Source organism: Solanum stenotomum, chromosome 9 (genome assembly GCF_019186545.1).
Source record: "Solanum stenotomum isolate F172 chromosome 9, ASM1918654v1, whole genome shotgun sequence".
Lineage (NCBI taxonomy): Eukaryota > Viridiplantae > Streptophyta > Magnoliopsida > Solanales > Solanaceae > Solanum > Solanum stenotomum.
In genome coordinates this window covers 11,340,623-11,360,971 of record NC_064290.1, presented here as the reverse complement: position 1 = coordinate 11,360,971, position 20,349 = coordinate 11,340,623, and the positions used below count along the sequence as shown (strand labels likewise).

Genomic DNA, 20,349 nt, shown 5'->3' with positions numbered 1-20,349 from the left:
TTATTGATCTAAATCATGACATTTTTCTTTTATCGAAAATAAAGAAGGTCGAGAATGATCTACTATGCATTTTATCTTTTAAAAAAAACAATACTTGTCATTTTTAAAAATTAAAAAAGAATTTTAAAATTAAAAAAATTGACCTTAGCTTTTACTCTAATAAATATGGAAAAGGATTAAAAAGTGTTCAAAATATAAAAATCAAAGTAAATGTATTGTTTTTGTTTAGGACGGTTACGGATAGAATCCTAATTGTAGATCGAGAAACTCAAAAGAAAGAAAAAAAAATGAGTTCAAACTCAATAAATAATTCATGGATTTCGAACTTAATAAGCATCATAAATTTTTCGTGTATAATTTAAAGATCTTTTTGTGTAAGTTATCGGCTCATGGTCCTCATTTAGGAAAGGACGTTGCTCTAGCTAGAACTCGATCGAACAAGAATTATTCTATCTGTTCTCTCAATTTCTTATTCATTGTGTTTGGCCTGGCTTTTTCTCATCTCAAACCATAACTAATTTGTAAGAAAGCAAGCCTTTCAAGTAGGGCGTAAACGAAGGCAGGCGATTCAATCAGAAGATAGAAAAACTAAAATTTTGAGTTTGTGAATTCTGATTTTTTAAAGAAGCAAGTTAAAACTAACTGTGGGACTTCCTAGCGCAAATTCGGATTTAGTCGGGCTCCAATAGGAGTACTGGATACTGGGTGGGAAACAAAAAGAAAAGCTAACTGAATTCTAAATAAATTGTTTATACATACAAAGCAAGGAAGTCTAGATTAAAGGAAGAAACTGCATATGGCCAAATGTCATAGACCTTATTCAGTGAATTTTCTTCTGCAGAGGAACCTTTTCTAACAAAATGGTAGATATAACATCATGAAAAATGGCAATGTGCAAGTACTTGCAAACTTTACAAATGTGTGATTGAATTAGAAATGTACAATGCTCATTAAGGTCAAGAAAATCACCTATGCAGGACCACTGGTTTTACCACCAGCATGTACTAGCTACTAGTTTCCAGTCATATGGCCTTTGCAACTCCGCGTCTTTCCACATAAAATCGGGCAGAGGAAGAAGAGCTAATATAGTCCATCATTTACATAGCTGCTGTTTTCTTAGCTGTATACTGGTCTATGTGAAAACCTGAAACTATCTAATTGTTCATGAAGACTGCACCTTTGAAGGGGTACACGATGAAGCCCTTAACTGTAAACGACTCATGCTCAGCTCCACACTTCTGTGAACCATGTCTTGCAACAATCTCTTGGCTGTGTCAGCTGCTTTATCTGTTCCATCAACTTGTGCAGCGAAGTCGTATACTATTCTCTCCAATGTGGAGGATGAGAATCTATTTTCAGGAGGAGAGTCTCGAAGCAAGTCCAAAAGTGTTCTAGCTCTTTCCTGAGCTAGAGGTGTGCCCTCTGCAGTTAACCGTAAAAGGCCTGGAATGGCGCCTTCTTTGAGAATGAGTTCCCTGTACTTGTCTCGGCTACTTTGACACAATGACAGCAAAGCCCCAACAGCGTGTTCTGTGCTGACGAGTGACCCATCCTCAACAGTTTCGACTAGAGTAAGTATTCCACCATCTGCATTTGTGATTGCATCTCTTCCCTCCTCAGAATTAGAGAGGATTTCCAGTAGCGTTGTGGTTTTCTCGGCAAACTTGGAATATTTCTTGCAGTCTTTGAGGAGATTCATTAGTGGATAAACTGCTCTAGCATCAAGAACCAACTTGGGATCTTCTTTGCTTGTGGAGAGATTGTGGAGGGATGTGACGGAATCAACCCTTCCTTGAACAGTTCCTGAACTAAGGATCTGCACCAGAAGAGGTCCAACTCCGGATGCAGCTATTGTTGGTTTATTGGCTGCAGCAGCTGATAATGTCAAAATAGCAGCAGCTGCTAGTTCTTTCAAATTGCCATTTTGGAACTTGAGGAGCTCCACAAGAGGAGGAATGGCACCAGATGCAACGATCCTTATTTTGTTTCTGATAAGTTTGAAAAGAAATATAAGGAGATAAGTTGATTATCCTTGAATCAAGCAATTATTACAAAATAAGGGGATTTCAAAAAGAAGAATGACGATATATCATATATGTCCAAGGATACCAAAGAAGCTGTTAAAATAAACCAACGGAAAGGTCAGGAGAGAGAGAGAATATCAAAGAAGCTGTTAAAATAAACCTACGGAAAGGTCAGGAGAGAGAGAGAGAATACCAAAGAAACTGTTAAACTAAACCTACGGAAAGGTCAGGAGAGAGAGAGAGAGAACTTGGACATTCTCATTATATGCTATTCCTAAACAGGGGATGTTGTTGGCAAGTATGCAGAAACCATCCTAAGCTGAAACGAAGAACTCTTGCTTACATGAGCAAAGGAAAGAGGAAAATATGACCATGTGAGCACATCAATTATCCTCTATTCTGTATAATCATCCATCTTTACTCCCGAATTTATTGAGAATCTCCAATGCCAAATTAACAGAAAACAAACAATTTAACCACATCTAAATGTAAGAAAAGGTACTGTAATTATGAAACCAGACGATCAAGCTTCAGATCATGGCTACGTTTGGCCATTCTTTGGGGGTATAACTATAACCACAGCATGTCTCGAGCATTGACATCTTAATTGTTCCAATAACAAGGAAACTCTCAAGGAAATAAGGCACCAATCACCTAACAAGCAAGGTGAAGAAAGATCTGGAAGTACACCAAGAGAACACAAAATTTAGAAAAACAAGACAAAAAGGGCGTGTTCGCCTGGTTCGCTACGAAGGAATGTTTTTCATGGAAAATGTTTTCCAAGGTTTCTTACTTGTTTTCTTGTGTTAAGTACGTAAGCAAGAAATATTATCCTAGAAGCATTTGTATATAATCTAAGACAAATACTATGGGAGGTGGGGGTGAGGGTGTAGGGTGGGTGGTGGGGATTGGGCTACTGGGGTGGGGGTGAAGATGAGGTGTGTTGGATCGGGGGGAAAACACAATCAATGTGAAATGTTGTAGAATTTTTTTCCCTACTTCAACTAGCAAAGTCATTTTCCCCATTTGGAACTTGTTTTCCTAGAGAATATTTTCTAAAAAATTTGGCCAACCAAAGATAGAAAATTGAAAAACATTTTCTGGCAAATGTTTTCCTCCATACCGAACACACCCAAAGAACTTCAGAAAAAAGGGAAGACAGAAACTAGGGGAGGACAGAAAAAAAAAACAAATTATATGCCAAACAAATGATACCATTATCTAGCCATTTCACAACCTGGAGAGAGAGAAAAGCTTCCCTCCCTTGTGTCAGTAGATAGATCAGGAGATGATGCGTATAAAGATGATTGAGCCATGGACATATTGTACAGTTACAGCCTATGAGAAGTTCATTTACATGCCTAACAAGGGTGATTTTTTTCCTCTTTCAAATAAAACACGAAAATGGAAAGATGTATTCTGCCCTGACCAAAAGTAAGATATTACAGAAACAGGATGACATCTTCTAGTGAGATGCAAAGGTGCAAGAACTTCACTATCACGGCAAGTAGCCCAAAGTTCACAACTTTTTGACCTTTCAAAATCTCAATCAGATTCCAGAACACAGTTTACGAATCCTTGAAATTGTAGTTGTTGCACATTAAATGTAAAACTTCTTTTCTGGCTCCAAACAGGTATTGACGAGCAAAGGTTTAGCACTAAATACGACTTTTAAATGCAATTTTTTGGTAAGAAATCTTTTTGGGTGCGCGAAACACAACTTCTAAAGGCCAATTTAGGGTCTCAGCTCGGCCCAATAGCTCAGTTGTCAGAGAAGCTTCTAGGTTTATGTTCTTCTACGAGTATTTTACAATTTTACATTGCTGCTTTGCCAGAGAGACAAGGCCCTTGGTTCACAGCCTACAATTGAGATGCACTACTACTAAATGGTGACCTGAGTCATGCACTGGAGGTGGCAGTGGTAGCCAAGGCCACTTCTTCCTTGGCGCATGAACTCAAGGTCACTGATATGATTTAAATATTATCTGGTATGGTTCTTGTTATCTGCTAACCCTGTATAACTGTCTTGTTCCTTTTCTTCCCATAGCTCCCAGAACCCTCCCCCTCAGGGTGCAACTAAGAAACCCCCCATCAACCTCCCCATTGTTGGACCCAAGTATTGCTTGTGGGACGCTCCTGGGCTCATGAACTATCAGTTAGGGCATGTTCACCTCATTGCTTCCCCAAGCCTTTCAAGTGAATTTCACAGTTGCACCACACTTCATTTAGACCTTTTAAAACACCAATGAGAAGATGCCACATTGAAATGTGCTTCTAAAGATAAAAACTCAATGAGTGATGATGTATCTCGATCTGGGGGAACTGGAATATCCTTTTGGCCTAACAGTCCCTAATCTTGTTCTATATCATCTTTCTTCATATATAAAGTATTAGCGTCAGCATGGATAGCATAATTCATATACAAAAAAACTACATCCCCCCATCCCAGTCCAGTGGCCAACTCTTTATCCCTATTGTGCAAGTAAAACTAAATCGTGAATGTCATCATGACATCTAGGTGACAACAACTCATAACTAAGTAAAGAAATTATACTTTAACATAAAATTCCTGCAAATTAGCTCTGGTTGTTCTCTGATAACTACTACTCATTGTTCCAAATAGCTCTTTCTGTATGAAGCTGATGTCCACCGCGGGGACTTGTATAGCTGGTTTCTATATTTGAGCATCTTCTTATGTACAAGACCCATTCCATTACACCAAAGCCTTAATTTAGAGCTACCTACAGTAAAAATCATAGTTGTTTGTCAAAGTGGAATTTGGATGACTTACATTAAATCCACCATTTTCATCTAATAGCACCTTTTCTTCTCATTTACACAGTAATAAATATTCCCAAACTCAACATCCAAAATTTTCAACTTTACCGGGAAAAAAATCACAATCCTTACCATCTAAATCATCTAGACCAAGAAAACACCATTTTCAAATATATATAACAAATATCCACAAATATATATTTCTCAAAAAAAAAAAAGAGTTTAATAGTACGAACCTTTCATTACGAGAGGCAAGATTAAGGAGGGCTAATAAAGCAGCTTCACGAGCAAGTAGAGAATAAGAACACGGCTGTAGCATATCAACCAACGGCGGAATAACGCCGGCGGCGGCAAACCGTGAACGAGTCTTACCGGAAAACGAAGATTTCCTCACTAATTTCCTAATTTCCTTAGCTGCTTCAATTTTTTCTACCTCTTCCACTGCACTCTTCAACTTCTCTGCTATCTCCTCTATCACACTCTTGCATTTTCTGTTCTTCGTCTGCATCTGCTCCTCCTCTTCTTCTTCCTCTTCAAGATTGCCTTTTCCTTCTTCTTCTTCTTCTTCCATCAATATCTCCTCTTTTACCATTTTTCTGACACCCTTTTGAGCTCTCTTTCAGAGGGTGTATTCAACAATGGCGATTCTGTTGATTTTTTTTACAGATGAAGAACAACTTTATTTAAGATTCAACTGTTGTACTTTTCTATTTAGAGGTTGTACACTCTTCAGTCTTTGCGTATTTTATGGTAATTTACTAATTTTACATTTACACCCCCTTAAGTTTAAGGAAATATACATTAACTACCTTTTACTTAGGAAGTAACACCCCTTTCAATCCAAAAAAAAAAAACTATATTATTTATCTCAATTCTCAACTAAGAAAAATAGAGATAATTTATAGGAAATAAGTTCTTTTTCGAAAAATAAAATAGGAGTATTAAGATACGAAGATAATTTTTAGTATGTACAACTATTAAATCAGAGGTCGATAAAACAATAAAAAAAAAATTATTACGTCAAGGGAGAGGGAAGTTTTTTTAACTATTTAAATGATGCATTTCAATTTTTATTTTGATTATTTTCTTGAACTAGTAAAGTGAAAAGAAGAAAAGGTGAAGGTGTTGATTAAGAATAAGAAATAATTATGCTTAGTAGTACTATGCAAGTTATTTAAGTAAAGTGTATTTAGAAATTAGGATAAACTTAAGCATCATTTATCCTATATATAAAGGAGTTTTAAAGATTGAGATCATGTGATTTACGTAGTCTAATTTCAATTAATCACGATATTGTCGTCATAGTTAGTTCAATAATGCATGCATTAATTAACATACAATATCTTTTAATCATTTTGATATGAAGAGGAATGATTCATCAATGGTGAAAATAATACTAAAATTATAAAAGCTAAAGGTGTTCTTCTTGATGTGGCCTAGTCTGGATTTAATTATAAAATAATGGTCCTAATGCAATTAAAAAATGCTAATCAAGTAATATAGTTTATTTTTTATATGAGTCTAATTAATGATCGTGTGAAGAAGGTGGGGAGAGTAGGGTGATATGATTGATTGAAATGAATTATTGAAGGTTAGATATTGAGACGTGTATAAAGAAGTTCACGTAAAGTTGAATTATGAAAAATATATAATTTTAATTTACATATGAATAGTGTGAAAGAATTTGATCCTATTAAGTCTAAAATTATCTATAATTATAAGTATAATTAAGATAAATGATGAGACAAGTAATCATTATATGAGAATTTAAAAGTCTATTTGATTGATTGTCTTATATTTTAGCCTATCAGTGAAAGTTTTTTTTTCTTTCTCTCTAAATATATTCTTTTTGGTAAAAATGAATTAAAATACAATATTTTATAGGTAGGACAAATCAGGCGATAACACAATATTTACATTATTTTATCATCAAGACATCAAAGAAAAGTTATTCTAATGATACAAATAAGGAAAACAACATAAATTCATATTAATATTGCTCTCAAATAAATATTGGACACTAAATAAAAATCGGAGAAATGTCACATATGGGCTAAGCTTAGTGTTGATCATAATATGGAAATATATTGTTCTATACTCTATTTGTGATGTACTATTGATTTATTAGAGTAATTAGAAAATGCCTTTTTCAAATTACTTAATTATGATGAAATTATTAGAGAGGGTAATACTAATATACAAGAAAAGTAGTCACCAAACGAAGTTTCAAAAAGTATATGATTGGATCTCTTTGTGGACTCCTCATATTAATCTATATATATAATAATACATCCTTAATAGTCCCTTCTAAATTAAATTTGAATTACATACATCAATAGCAAGACTCTTTTCCATAGGTTTGTATCACAAAGATCATAAGCTAATAGTTAAAAGTCATTAGTCTATATAAAACAAGATATTCTTATTTTAATTTGTTTATCTTACTTTTTAAAAAAATGTGTTAAATCATATTCTCTATTTGTAACGTGATTTAAAATGATAAGATTAAAAGGGCATGTTGATACATTACACACATCGTTAATTTAAGACAATAAAATTTAAACGTTTTTTTTTATTTTTTTAAACTTTATCATGTTAAATTAAGACAAATAAATCGAAACGGAGGAAGAAGTATTAAACTAGCAACTCCTTGAACTTGGCAAGAATATACCATATATCCATTACACTTTTCCCAACAATTATATATTAAGGATTTCCAAACCTAAAGTTACTTTGGACACTTCATATGTTGGTAAATGGTTTGGTTACCTACCAATTATACCTAGTAATATACTATTATTAATTTGGTCAATCTCAACCAACTAAGAATAGTTTTTTTAAATTGATGGCGGCCATATTTACTAAACAGGAATAATTACTTTCGTCGGAGAATTATTATAGTAATAAGTCATTAAATCTCTAAAACATAAAGTTTTCTTTTTTTAATTCCTTTAATAAGATTCATGTTTTGGCCAGTAGAATATGTCTCTATGTGTATATGTAGAATTAGTCTTTTGGCATTTGGTTGAAATTTTAATTCCAATATAAATAATTAGATTGGAGAGATCTTTTATCGCGTTCTTCCCCTATTTGGCATAGTCTTTTCTCTGGTAGGCTTTTATAAGGGCGGGTATGAGAAGGCATCCCCTCTCCCTTGTCAAAGCTTCGTTAAAAGCTTGTTTTGCTTATTGACAAACTTATGACAGTTCTAAATTATATTTCGACGAAATACTCTTAATTCTAGGTATAGTTTTGAGTATCCAAGGTCCAATGGACCCAAGTGATTTGGAAGCTAATGTTTGTATTTTGTATGGAATTATAAATGTACAATTCTTATGACATGTCTGATATTCTTGGCACTTTGTCCTATAATTTGGCTCATAGTTTGTTGTTGTCTTGCACTTGTTTGGATGTCTAGCAAAAACGAAAATCAACAAACTATGAGCCAAATTATAGGACAAAGACGAAAATCAACACTTTCGAGACATACTTTTTTGGCACAATACATAGAAAATTTCATTTAAACACTCGCACTAGAGCATTTATCGATTGAACACTTAAATACATGATAAAATATTCTCATTAGATACTTACCGGGTCAAACTTGAGAAAAGTTTCTCCATATATTCTCAAGTGCTCATAAGTTAACTACTTAAAATATACCAACTCCTCTAATTATACATGTACATTAACTTCAATAAGCCATAACATCTCGAGCTTGTTCCAATTGAGGTTGATGTAATGTGTAATTAAAGAAGGTAACATATTCTGTAGTTAACATATCCATATAAGACGGTTGAGAATACTAGCAAAAACATTTAATCATGTGTTCAAATGCTCAGAATAAGACATAAATAAATGTCGAAATAAAAATTATTGACAAGTTTAAGAGGTTGTCGATGCATTCCGCCACGGGTACAGATTCAATGTGAAGTACCAGTAGTAACTTACACATTGTTTCTCTTCAAATTCAAGCATTTCTTAAACAAATCCAGGCATTCATCATCTCACCAATTTATGGCAGGATATATACATGACAAACAAACATTTCATTATAAGAAAACACTGCAAAGAGGAAGACAATTCATATTTTCTGGCTTCTGCAGTCCCTTTCTGGCAAATTTGGCACTGCAATATCAAGTGCATTCCCAGAGTGCCAAGACTAACAGTGAATTGCACGCGAGATCACCAACAAACTCAAGCAGTATAAATTCACCACACAATTTACTGCGAATAATGCCGCATTTTTCTTTGCACCAATTACAACAGTTCCTCAAAATCAATTTACAGGTACAAAGATACGAATGAAAGCAGGATGTATGAAAAAAAAACCGAGAAACCTCATTGCTTTCGAGAGTCCTAAAATCCTATCAAAAGGAAGAAATATATAGGGAAGAAAAAAGTTTAACCTCTGATGGTTATTCTACCAAAATGTTCAAAACTATAGAAGGCTATAAAGTTGTAAACAAAACCAATCGGCATATACCTGCCTCAACTAAAATCTGCCACTATCAGTTACAGGAGGATTCACCATTTAAATCCTCAGTCCAAGCAAAGAAAGAGACCCTTTGGTGAAGTTCTCTTCTTTGACACACCCTTCTTAATTTACAGTCAGCCTGCACACTTCTTTCCAACATTTGATGGAACCATTCCTCCACACCAAAACATGTTGCAACTCTAAAAACTCCAATGACAATATTCATTTCTTGTTTTATGCTTTGCGAACAAAAGAATAGCTCCTCAATAACTACTTGGCCAGTTCATCTGTGCATGCTGAGGCCGTTGATAGACATTGCCGGTTGGTCCAACCATATCAACTGGACCAGCTATTGTTTGAGACTGCTGCAGAAGTGGATGAACAGTTGCTGCTGTAACTGGTTGAGCTGGGTGATAAACACCAGCAAAAGCTCCATGACCTGGTTGAGTGGGTGCTAGAGCCACTTGACCCTGAGGAAGATTATAAAAGGAACTTGCTTGCAAGCTAGATAAATCTCTATTGTGCGCATTAATCCACACACCTGAGCTTTCACTCTGCAAAAAAAAGATGTCGCATCTACAATCAATCACATTCTTCAAACATTCACACATATGATAAATATTTATGAAGTGGTGGAAGGAAATCAATTAGCTCAGGGACCTCCTTGACAATGCTATTTCACAGGGGAATAGGGCATTGAGGCAATGGTACAAGATATTTAATCAGAGTAGGGAAGATAAGTTGAAGTCTAAGCAAACCAGTATGCCAACTTATTCTGGAGGCAACAACAAATCACATTCAGAAATTCTAATTGTTATCTCTGTTTCAGAAATACAGAATTCTTCCCTCAACTAGAATGCAGACATGGGATAAGCCAAAGCCTCTATTAGCATACACTTTGCTAGGAAATGGACAACTGGTAACACATAAAGTACATATAGTTTAATGGATGTATTACAGTAATAAACAAAACTAAGATCAAACTCAATTTGACAAATTAATGTACTCCAATTTTCTTTTGATGAAGTAGGATTTCATTAGAAAGAGCTTCCACTGGATGCAATAGTTGCAGCAAAAGAGGAAATGTCAGTCCAGATTACAAAAAAAAAATAAAAAAATCTTAAAGGCTAAAGCAGTAAGGAACTGATAAAATCCATGAACGAGTCCATACTATTTACTGGAGAAAAGTTAGCCAGCTAAATAGGCTAACCAAACAACTATATTTGAGTTGATACCCCCATCAAACATCTCCTATTCCTTTCACACCAAATACACCAAAATATGCAAGCAGGGACCATAGTCCAGATATTCCTGATGGGGTTCTCAACTTCCCTAGAGGCCCAACTGATATAATGTACTCCAATTAGATTAGACTAATCAGTTTTTGGCTTTAATTCTTACCAGCCTAACCACTACCGCTCAAAGCATTTCAAGCTCTAAATACCACAGTTTTCACTATTTTCAGCAATAATGGTGCACACATTCTCAGGAAATATTTCAATGGAGCATAAAGAATCACCAACATTGCTAAGAGCAGATAATAAGGCCAACCTGTTGTCCACTCAAATAGGCATTACTCTCCTGGAACTGAGATGCAGAAAGATCCTCATTGGAAGGGTTTCCAGTCGTTGTAGCTGAACTAGGGTTATAGTTGACAGGGGAGGATCCATATGGCGCATAAGTGCCAGGCACTCCCATGTGAGCTGGATTTCCCACATTAGCTCCTGGTCTATATTGCGAAAGTGAGTATCTGGGAACAGCTGATGGTGGAGGTGGATATATACCGCCAGCCTGAGGCTGCTGGGAAAATGCACCATTGCTTAATAATTGATGGATGGCTCCTGGTGGAACATAAAGTGGTGAAAAGTAGTGACCGTATGGAATGTAATTCGGAGGATAATGAGGCAGATGCATCCCTGTAGCCTGTCGAAATACGGGGATAGGTTGCTGAGGTACAGCTATAGAACTCTGCATAAGCCCAGCAGCTTGAGTCACAAGTGGTGTTGGAGCTGCTGCAGATAAAGCAGGACTATTCCCACCCTGCAGAACAATCAAATAAATAAATACAAGCACACTCCTAGGAGTGGGTCAACTGAAGCCAGCACATCAAAGCATCACAGTAAAAGTGAGATATCCCTAAACTAATTGTTCTCTCTGCATTCTTTATTAAGCAGACTTCCCATGAAACTACTTGAACATCACCATAAGAAGTTAAATCAAGACTGATCTATTAAAAAGAACATAAGGGCATCCAAACCAATGATTTTAGTGCATATAGAGAAGTAATAAATATATTTACTCTTTTTTTTTTTTGATTTGCACCGGGTGTCCGAGTCTCTTTGAGCCCCGACTAATCCCGGGGGTGCACAGGCCCTCGGCAAGGAGTTTCCCGCAAGTGCACCACGGTTAATTCAGGTTTTACCCAGTCCGATGGCCCTCAGAAATTGTTTGCACCTAGTGGGTTTCGAACTTGAGACCTTGAAAGGGAGCAAACCCCAAGGCTCAAGTCAATTGCCAGCAGGCCAACCCCTGAGGGTTATAAATATATTTACTCTTTACTCAGCGGCATATTGAGAACTCCTACAATATTAATCAGGAAAGCATGTTCTAGCAAAAGGAAATTTGGTGCCCTCATAATTTAAACAGCATAGAATCTGCTTTAATAGCTCTTCCATGGTTATTCAGAAAACATTTGGTTGAATATGATTCATGTTTATCATCTGGAATTATGTCTACAAGAGGTTAGAGAATTTTCATTATAATCCAGAAATATATTAATCTTTTCTGAATTTCAGTACGCTGCCTATCCATAGCTGCATTTCAGATTGTAGAGAATTGCCTTCTGTGCAAGCATAATAAAACTAAAGAATCAACTAGGCACTAATTATGACCCAAGCATACAGGGTCAAGAGGGGTTTTCTAGGTCTTTAGCCAAACACCAGAACCCTAACCCTTAGCACACACTTTTCTTCCCTTCCCCTTCTGCTTATCTTTCTCCCCGCAAAATTAGAAAACAATTAGAGACAAAATATAAACCAGAACTCAGCCGAGTTGGATTCTAACCTCTTGAGGAGATTGAGAAGTGTGTGGAGGCACAACTGCAACATTGTACTGGGTAGAAACACCTGCTGAATGAAAGGGTGAAATGCGGCCATCACTATCAGCACTTGAACGGTAGAAGTGGGGATAGTAGCTTGGGTCAATGGGATGCTGGACCTGAACAAATGAATAGATGTAAAACTTCTGAAGTATATAAGTATATTTTCTGAGCTTAACCACACAAATGCTTCAACATGTATTGATTATCCTTGACACAAAATTTCTAACATGTCAAATCTTTTTCGGAGAAGCAATTGTTGTTATATAGTTCCTACAGCCATCACTATGAAACCAAGCACAACTGAACAAACATATGAATATCCTAGGTCCCTGACACGTATTGAGGTAAAACCAGTACACACTGAGTAAAGTGTTCAATCAAACTGCTGTGATGTTTAAAGCACCAATATGTAAGTTTGTTATACCAATAACAACTTGAGGCTTCAGAAAGCATTATAATGACAAAATAGGTAGCTAAAAAATCATAGAATGAAGACCTACAAGAAAATTTGGAAGACGAGAAACATCTCGAGGTTGAGATTCAGAGTTTTCAAAGGGTGGGAGCTGATTGCTCAACATTGGTGGCGCAAATCCAAAATTATAGTTGGGGGATGTATGAACAACTGAATATTGTTGGCCCGCTGGCAGAGTCTCTTGCTTCGGTTCACTGCACTCTGGAGCAGAGGATGAGATATCACCATCTCCTTCTGCAGGCAAACTCTCCTGTCCATGTGAAAATGGAGGCTGATCAGGATAATCTGTTTCCTCTGCAGCAGCTGATGCATTTTGATTACTGCATGCATTCATACAGAATAAAAATGTCAGATGTGAAATGTTAGAACTGGAGGACGTGCAAATCTATTCATGCATCAGAATCCAATTTTGATTTGGAAATGAAAGACGTCAGCAAGTCCAGAATAAAAAACTAAGAGGCAAACATGCTCATGCGCACCAAATAACTGAAAAAATGGGGGATCTTTCTCAAAGCTACAGCAAGAATGCCCCCATCCCACCCCACCACCACACCCCTAACCAAAACAAATTCACACAAGCCTTCGAATATCTGTGTCCACGAAGATCTTTTCTAAAGAATAGCACCAGAAAATAAGAAAACAAGTTGAGTGCAAGGATAAGACCTGACTAAGAAGTTGTATTATAATGTTAAAGATTGAGCCCTGAAACTAAAAAAACTGAAGCTTGTGTCACTTGATACTTCAAGCACTGAATGTCAGGTAGTCAAGTTAAGTCTAAGTTACTCCCTTTATCCAGTTAAAGTGTCCTAGTTTCACTAGACATTGTTTTAAGTTGAGACTTGAAGTTTTTTGTTGGAATATACAAGTAGGTCGTCACCCAGGATTTAATCTGGAGGCGAGAGTGCAGAGCATGATGTGTAGGTTAGACGCAAGGCAGGGTTTGAACCCTACAACAGAGAAAGCCTCTTATATTTAAGTGGAAAAGGTAGAGGGGCGAACTCATTATCCACGAAATTTCCAACTTGCACTACAGCCCTTGGGGATTTCTCAGTTATCAATACACAATATATATCGGTCCAAAAGGGAGAAAAGAATCCCCCAAGAGCTCAGTTCAAGTGGCAAAGATTGAGAGATTTGTGACTTGGGTCACATGTTCGAGCCCTGTGCCATGTGAACTAAGCATGATATTTAAGTGGAGAAGGGTTGAGGGGAAGGCCCATTATCCTAAGTCTCAAAAGTTGTAGTTGGTCCTAAGAGTTGGCCCCAGATTTCTCAGTCATCAAAAATATGGAGAGAAGAATAAACATTTGAAGAATTTTATTTTTATGGGAAAATTGGGTCCAAAGATACCTATTTTTCTCAACTAGGTGGACCCAACTTTGGGAAAACCTGGCACAACCCAAAGTAGAATAGTTGAACTGTGACAGCAGGAGTGGGACAAAGGGAGCAGAGGGTGTATCTAAATCATCTACTGATAGCATGTTTTGAGTTAACCCGTTATTACTACTGTTGAAACTGTAATTTGAAACCAAAAGACTTCTTAAAGATTCAATATAAGTTATTTATTCTTGGTTGATAATAGAAATTACTGCAAAAAAACTTCTGTCATATCAATAGGGGGAGCAGCAGAGAGAGAGAGAGACCTTGGAAGTTGTGCACTTGCAGCTTCTTCCATGCTCTCAGAAGATTCAGAAAGTGGTGGACTTCCATCATGCTCAGGAGCAATATTTGTGCTTGTGCCCAAACTAAAGCCAGAGTCAAAGCTTCCAAAACAGAACCCAAGTTTTTCAGACTCAGGAACGTGAAGGTGATTAGGGATAATAACATTTTCAACATCTGAAATGTGTGATTCCTCTAACTTCTTCTGCGGATCCTCAGTGACTTCTTTTGTTTCAGGAACAGAAGCAGGAGGCTGCGACATAGTATTGACTTCAACAGAAACCGTAGAAACGCCAGATGAAGAAGCAGCAGCAGCAAGAGCAGACCCCTGAGCTAGATTACTGTTTACAGGCTTTGGCTTCCATTCCTTACAAGGACCTGGTGGAGAAAAACATAGAAGACAGTGTTATGCTTCCAGCGTGAATTACTGGACAGATGAGGAAGACAAACTCTATTTGCTAAACTGCATTCTTTATCTTTTCCAATCTAACAAGTGAACTCAAACCAACAAACAAGCAAGGAGACTTACAGAACTAAGGTTCAAATTTTGGGAACACTCTAGTCATCTAGTGACAGAGTTGCAAGCACACTAAACACAAAAACTCAAGACACTATACAACATTTCGAAAGTAAAAACAAACAAGTATCTAAAAAAAGATCAATACTTTCAAACCTTTACCAGGCAGTATCCAGCAAACTTCACTTATGCAAGGACCAAATGACTTGTAACGAGTCAACGGCCAATATTCTATTTTGAGAACATGAACATGTTGCACTTAAACATTTCTGATGCAACATTTTGATTTGGGAAACTCAAACTTGAGCTAAGTTCCAGATGAGACTATTTTTTTATTTGTGAACACTGAACAATTCTAAAAGTCGTATATGAGCATTTTAGAAGAAAAAAATCCGAGTATGTACAATATGAAATGGGCTCGAGAACCAGGGACCTTCGCGCAAACATTTTATAATGATGCTCATAATGATGTATTGTTAACAAAGATAAGCAAACAAAACTTAAGTTTCCACTAGTTCAACTCATTTAAGCTATGCTGATCTCAATTTCAGCTCATATGACCAAATCAACAAGAATTCAAAATTCTTGTAGCATGAAAAGCACCCCTTTCTATATTCTTTTATGAAGAGAAGATCAAAGTTGTATCTCCATCACTGTTCCAAAAGTTTTACTCTCTATTCATTGTTGCGACATGCAAAAGTTTTTTTTTAATTTCACAAAAGCATCTCAAGCAGAAATGCTATACTCATTCTTCTGCAATGTTCTTCGTCATAAATTTGTGATTTGATAATGTGCAATCTTAACCACAAGCAAGTGTTCTTGTGGGAAATGGTTTTACTGTTTCTTGATAAATTGCATTACGTAATCAAAGAACTTCTTACGCGGGATGCATGAACTGGAATAATAGCTTTATTTTCATTCTCGTCTCTTGATTAAAAAATAATATTATTCATTTCTCATCTCTACAACAGACCACCCTACTAGGACTTTGCAGATCAATTCATTTGTTTCTGCAACATGACAGTGGCATGGAAGGTTCTAAAGCATCAGTATCAACTGCTGCCTTCGAAATATAAACAGACAACCCAGAACATTCAAAATAACTATTTTTCAAAAATAAACTCATAATATAACTATAAACACAAAAGTTTTGAACTTCATAAGTTTTTCATGACGGAGAAATCCATCCGTGGCCAACCCTTAGGACGCAGCCTTTGGAACTCAGGGAAAATAGACTCGCCCCTCTACTCTTCTCCACTTAAATACCATGCTTAGATCGCATCGTGTGCGGCTCGAACCTGTGACCAAAGTCACAAGTCCTAGCCACTTGAACCAAGCCACAAGTTTTGAACTACATACTTACGGCGCCTATATAACTAACCATAAACTTTTTTTTTATTTCTGGCAGTCTACTTTACGGCTTCCCCCCACCCCCAAAAAAAGGGCACCAACTCTATCTGATACTAGATGTGGTACATGTGAATAAATAGTCTTGAAGATTTCTAGTAGTTTTCTTTGTGAAAAAACGATTTCCGGTATTCTACTCTATCAAAGTACACCATACCACTTCCATCACTGCAAATTTCACAAAATCTATAGTTTTTCTGAAGTTAAAATATAGGCTGTAATTGTGAAAAAAAATTCTGGATAGATGAAACAGAAAAAGATTTCTCTGCATTTTTCTTGATTGGGCCCTTTCTGAGAGTTGATTAAATTATGATTCAATCTTCCCTTACCCAAGCACAAAAAGGAAAGGAAGAAGAACATTATGCAGGTAATTATGAGGCAAAATCCAAGAACTACATTATCAAACTATGTAGCAATAGTAACAAAATCAGTTTAGTACATCATTTGAGAAGTTAGGGCTTCAAACAATATTACAACATACATATCAAGTTAAATTACTGTACCTTTTTGTGGACCAACTGTGTGTGACCGATTGTTGTAATTAGATGACGGCCTACTAGCGGAAGAACCACTATGGATTGAAGAAGCAGTTTGCGAGTACTCCGGAAGTTGATTCTTTCCAGGCCCCTGAAATTTGCTTGGCGTCTTTACTTGGCTATTTGAGCTTCCAGCAGTAGAAACTGCTACTAGGATGTGAGGGGAAAGAAATATATAAGCTTCATAAATTGAGCAGTAACAAGTCCGTCTTCTTAAAAAACAAAAAGGGGATAGTAAAATATATAATTATATAAATCTTAACACCTATTATATCAAATAATAACAGTTTCATATTATTAAGTCTTCAAAGCTTTTACCAGTAGTCTTTTTGCTCCCATTAGATTTAGAAGAAACATGTTCAACCGGAGAATGCTGGGCCTCAACTTCCCTTCTAACTGTGCCTACTACACCAGCAGGACGTGAATCTTGAGATGGCAAGAGCACGGGATCTGAAGCTGAGAGATCAGCTCCTGTTGGAGATGGTGAAGATAGCGTTCTTGAAGAACTGTCGGTGTTTGGCATCCGCTGACCATGAACATCCCTGTTTCCTGTAGCTGATTTTGGGTTTTTGGTGGAATCAGCAAAAGTTGTCTGCATGCCTGTATTTGCTTCAAATTGTTTAACTCCTCTTCTTGGGGGTGCATGAGCATTTTGTACGATACTGTTGCTCCCCGAAGCTAGATCGCTAGGCCCATTTACTGCAGCACTTGATGAGCTGAAAACAATAATGAAAATTAGTCCTTCAAAATAAGACCAGATAATTTAGGCAACCGAAGTCATCAGAGGGCTTTTTTTTGTAATCAACTATGCCTGGCAATACCCTGGCAATCAAGGTATCATGCATATGCAACAATTGCCAATAAAGCAAAAAAAACTGTGAACATCAAATACCACCTTGAAATATTCTTAGCTTCAACATCAGCCACAGTAGATAGGTCGACACTCTTGTCAAGAATTTGATTGGCAATATTGTTTTGACCGTTCTTTCCACCACCTACATCTGATAAAACATACACATGATAGTATGAGTGGATAAGGAATGAGAGGAACATAAGATCAATCTAAAAGAGATATAAAGGCTCTTTCTATGAGCGAAATGAAAAGGCCTCAAGTGTGAAATCAATTTTTTAAAGCCTGATAGTGGTAGGAATGCCTGAATAAGAGGTCAAAATCGGTTAAGATGCATTTGAAATAACAGATGAAATGTGTAAATAAAGTGACATACTGTAGATTAGACATTAAACCTCAGAAATCAGAGCCTTTAGTCATTTAGCAAGAAGGGCACATCAGAATAGATGGAAAAGGAAGTAGCTTGAGTATGTTAGAAAAGTTGGGCTCGTAAATTAAGATTCAGAAGAACACAAAATGAGGAACCAGGGCTCTGCAATATCACAAGAGACTACCAAAATGCAGGAAGATTAAAAACATGTTGTTTACCATGTGAAGCATGACGAGAAGTCAAATTTCCACGAATCCCTTTGTTACCTCTGCCCTGTATGCCTGTTTTCCACTTTGGTTCAGCAGACTCCTTAATTGAATTCTGAGGCCAAAAATGAGAAAGAGAAGATGAAAGGTCTACAGTAACCCAAAACAGTTCTTCATTTATTAGGCGTTAAAAGAATCAACAACACAATCCAAGCAAGATGCTTATACCAAATCGGATTAATCCCTAAGTCCCCCAACAAAGTAACCCATTTGATATTCACTAGGTCCTTGAGAGCCAAAAGATGAATGAATTCTGCTAAGGTACTAATGCATAGCTATTAGATCAGGACTTTTTTCTGATAAACCAAGCATTAATCAGTACTACTATGTAATTTTCTTCAGCAGAACAGCAAGATAAGGTGCAACTATGATTACAGCAGTTGAACACCAGATGGCACTCGCAAATGCTGAATAGCTACGTGATAGCGACAGGTTTATAGATATGCTATAGAATTTGTTATCTGTTTCAGGCAATAAATCACTCGCCCATTCCACACAGACTCTAGAACCTACACCAATGAGCACTTATCAACCAGTATTTCAGCCACAGACCAAGAGTGTGCACTACAACAACCTCTTCAGGCACCTAAAACAGATGACTACATTATTTTACAATTTCTCACCCAAAATAACGGAGAAAATACAGCTCATGCCTATGCCACTCCCATAAGACGTTTACAGGCAAATTAGTAAGTTCATCATTTTTTCATATTATAAAAAGCGATTGTAGATAAGCAAATCAGTTCCTAGGCATACCTCTTTTCTCCGATCACGCTTACTTTTAACTTCATGGAATGTATCTGCAAACAAAGCTTACGTGAGTTTAGTAAAGAAACCTAGTTATGTCACAAACACAAAGGGTACCGAAGAAAAAAAAAAGAGAACAAAAGACCCTTTAGGTTCCTAATGTGAATGGCACATTATCAAAAACTGTGAATGGCACATTTGGACCAACCATCAACCTGTTGTACGTTAAATCATAGCTGCAAAAATGTAATTTTTAACCCAAAACCATATATAATTTGCTGCAAAATCTGATCTTGAACCAAAAGCAGATTGTCACCCCCCCCCCCCCCCAGTTGTGAAGAGTTCGACCAACATAGCCCCCCACCCCCTCCTTTTTGCAGAGAGGAGGAAGGGTGACTGCATCTATCAGAAGGTTTTTTTCTCAAACACCATAACAAACTAAAGACAACCCTTTTACACATATACAAGTGCACCATTAATAAACCCAAAATTGAATTCTGCCCCCAACCCCAAATTCAAAACACCAGAAAGAAAAGGAACAAAAAAGGTAAGAAGAAGAAAAGGTGAGAAAACCAAGGGGCATTCAATTGAGTACAAGGCACATGCAGAAGACCAACCAAAAAAGAGAAAAGGGGGAAAAATCAAAATTGAAGAAAAGGGTCTCTCCAAAAAAACTCATTCTATCAAATAATCAAACCCATAAACAGATCACAAAAAAAATCAAGATCAAACCCATCTCATTCAGTAAAGTGACAGCTAAGTACATACACATAGAACTACATTTAAAAAAAAAAAAAAAGGGAGAGAGATAAAAATGAACCCTGTGAAAGAAGCTTCTGAGTAGTCTCATTGGGATCCATAGAACATTCCTTGAGCATTGCATATATCTCATCTTCACCATGATTTCCAGTGATCTCTTTGATGTTTTGGATCGTCTTTCGCATACCAGAAGGGATTGAAACCCTAGCTAATCCCCCAACTATACCACTGTTGCTCATCTTCACCACCCCAAAGACTGCAACAACACCAATATTCTCTACTTTAGTATATACCCCAACTATATCTCTCTCTGTATATATGTATCACTGAATCTACAGAGAGAAAGGGAGAGGGAGAAAAGAGAGTGATATAATTTTGGTGAAATAT

The 20,349-nt window shown here is 36.7% G+C and overlaps 2 protein-coding genes across 4 annotated transcripts; both read right to left on the bottom strand.

Annotated features, from left to right (window-relative positions):
* Window positions 1–880: 880 nt before the first annotated feature.
* On the bottom strand, window positions 881–5,480 carry LOC125877083 (U-box domain-containing protein 15). The gene is made up of 2 exons (XM_049558398.1): window positions 5,039–5,480; window positions 881–1,988 (listed from the first exon to the last, which is right to left on the bottom strand). The coding sequence occupies exons 1-2, from the start codon at window positions 5,392–5,394 to the stop codon at window positions 1,163–1,165; spliced, it is 1,182 nt and encodes a 393-aa protein (XP_049414355.1). The 5' UTR covers window positions 5,395–5,480; the 3' UTR covers window positions 881–1,162.
* A 3,576-nt stretch (window positions 5,481–9,056) lies between these two features.
* Window positions 9,057–20,349, bottom strand: LOC125875939 (GBF-interacting protein 1-like). Of its 3 annotated transcripts, none has more exons than XM_049557009.1 (11): window positions 20,024–20,349; window positions 19,213–19,256; window positions 18,409–18,511; window positions 17,866–17,971; window positions 17,289–17,686; window positions 16,938–17,120; window positions 14,495–14,888; window positions 12,880–13,171; window positions 12,343–12,495; window positions 10,831–11,319; window positions 9,057–9,833 (listed from the first exon to the last, which is right to left on the bottom strand). In XM_049557009.1, the coding sequence occupies exons 1-11, from the start codon at window positions 20,199–20,201 to the stop codon at window positions 9,543–9,545; spliced, it is 2,631 nt and encodes an 876-aa protein (XP_049412966.1). In that variant the 5' UTR covers window positions 20,202–20,349; the 3' UTR covers window positions 9,057–9,542. The 3 variants fall into 3 exon arrangements, with proteins under 3 accessions (XP_049412966.1, XP_049412967.1, XP_049412968.1); XM_049557010.1 differs by having other exon boundaries at window positions 16,938–17,117; XM_049557011.1 differs by having other exon boundaries at window positions 16,938–17,114.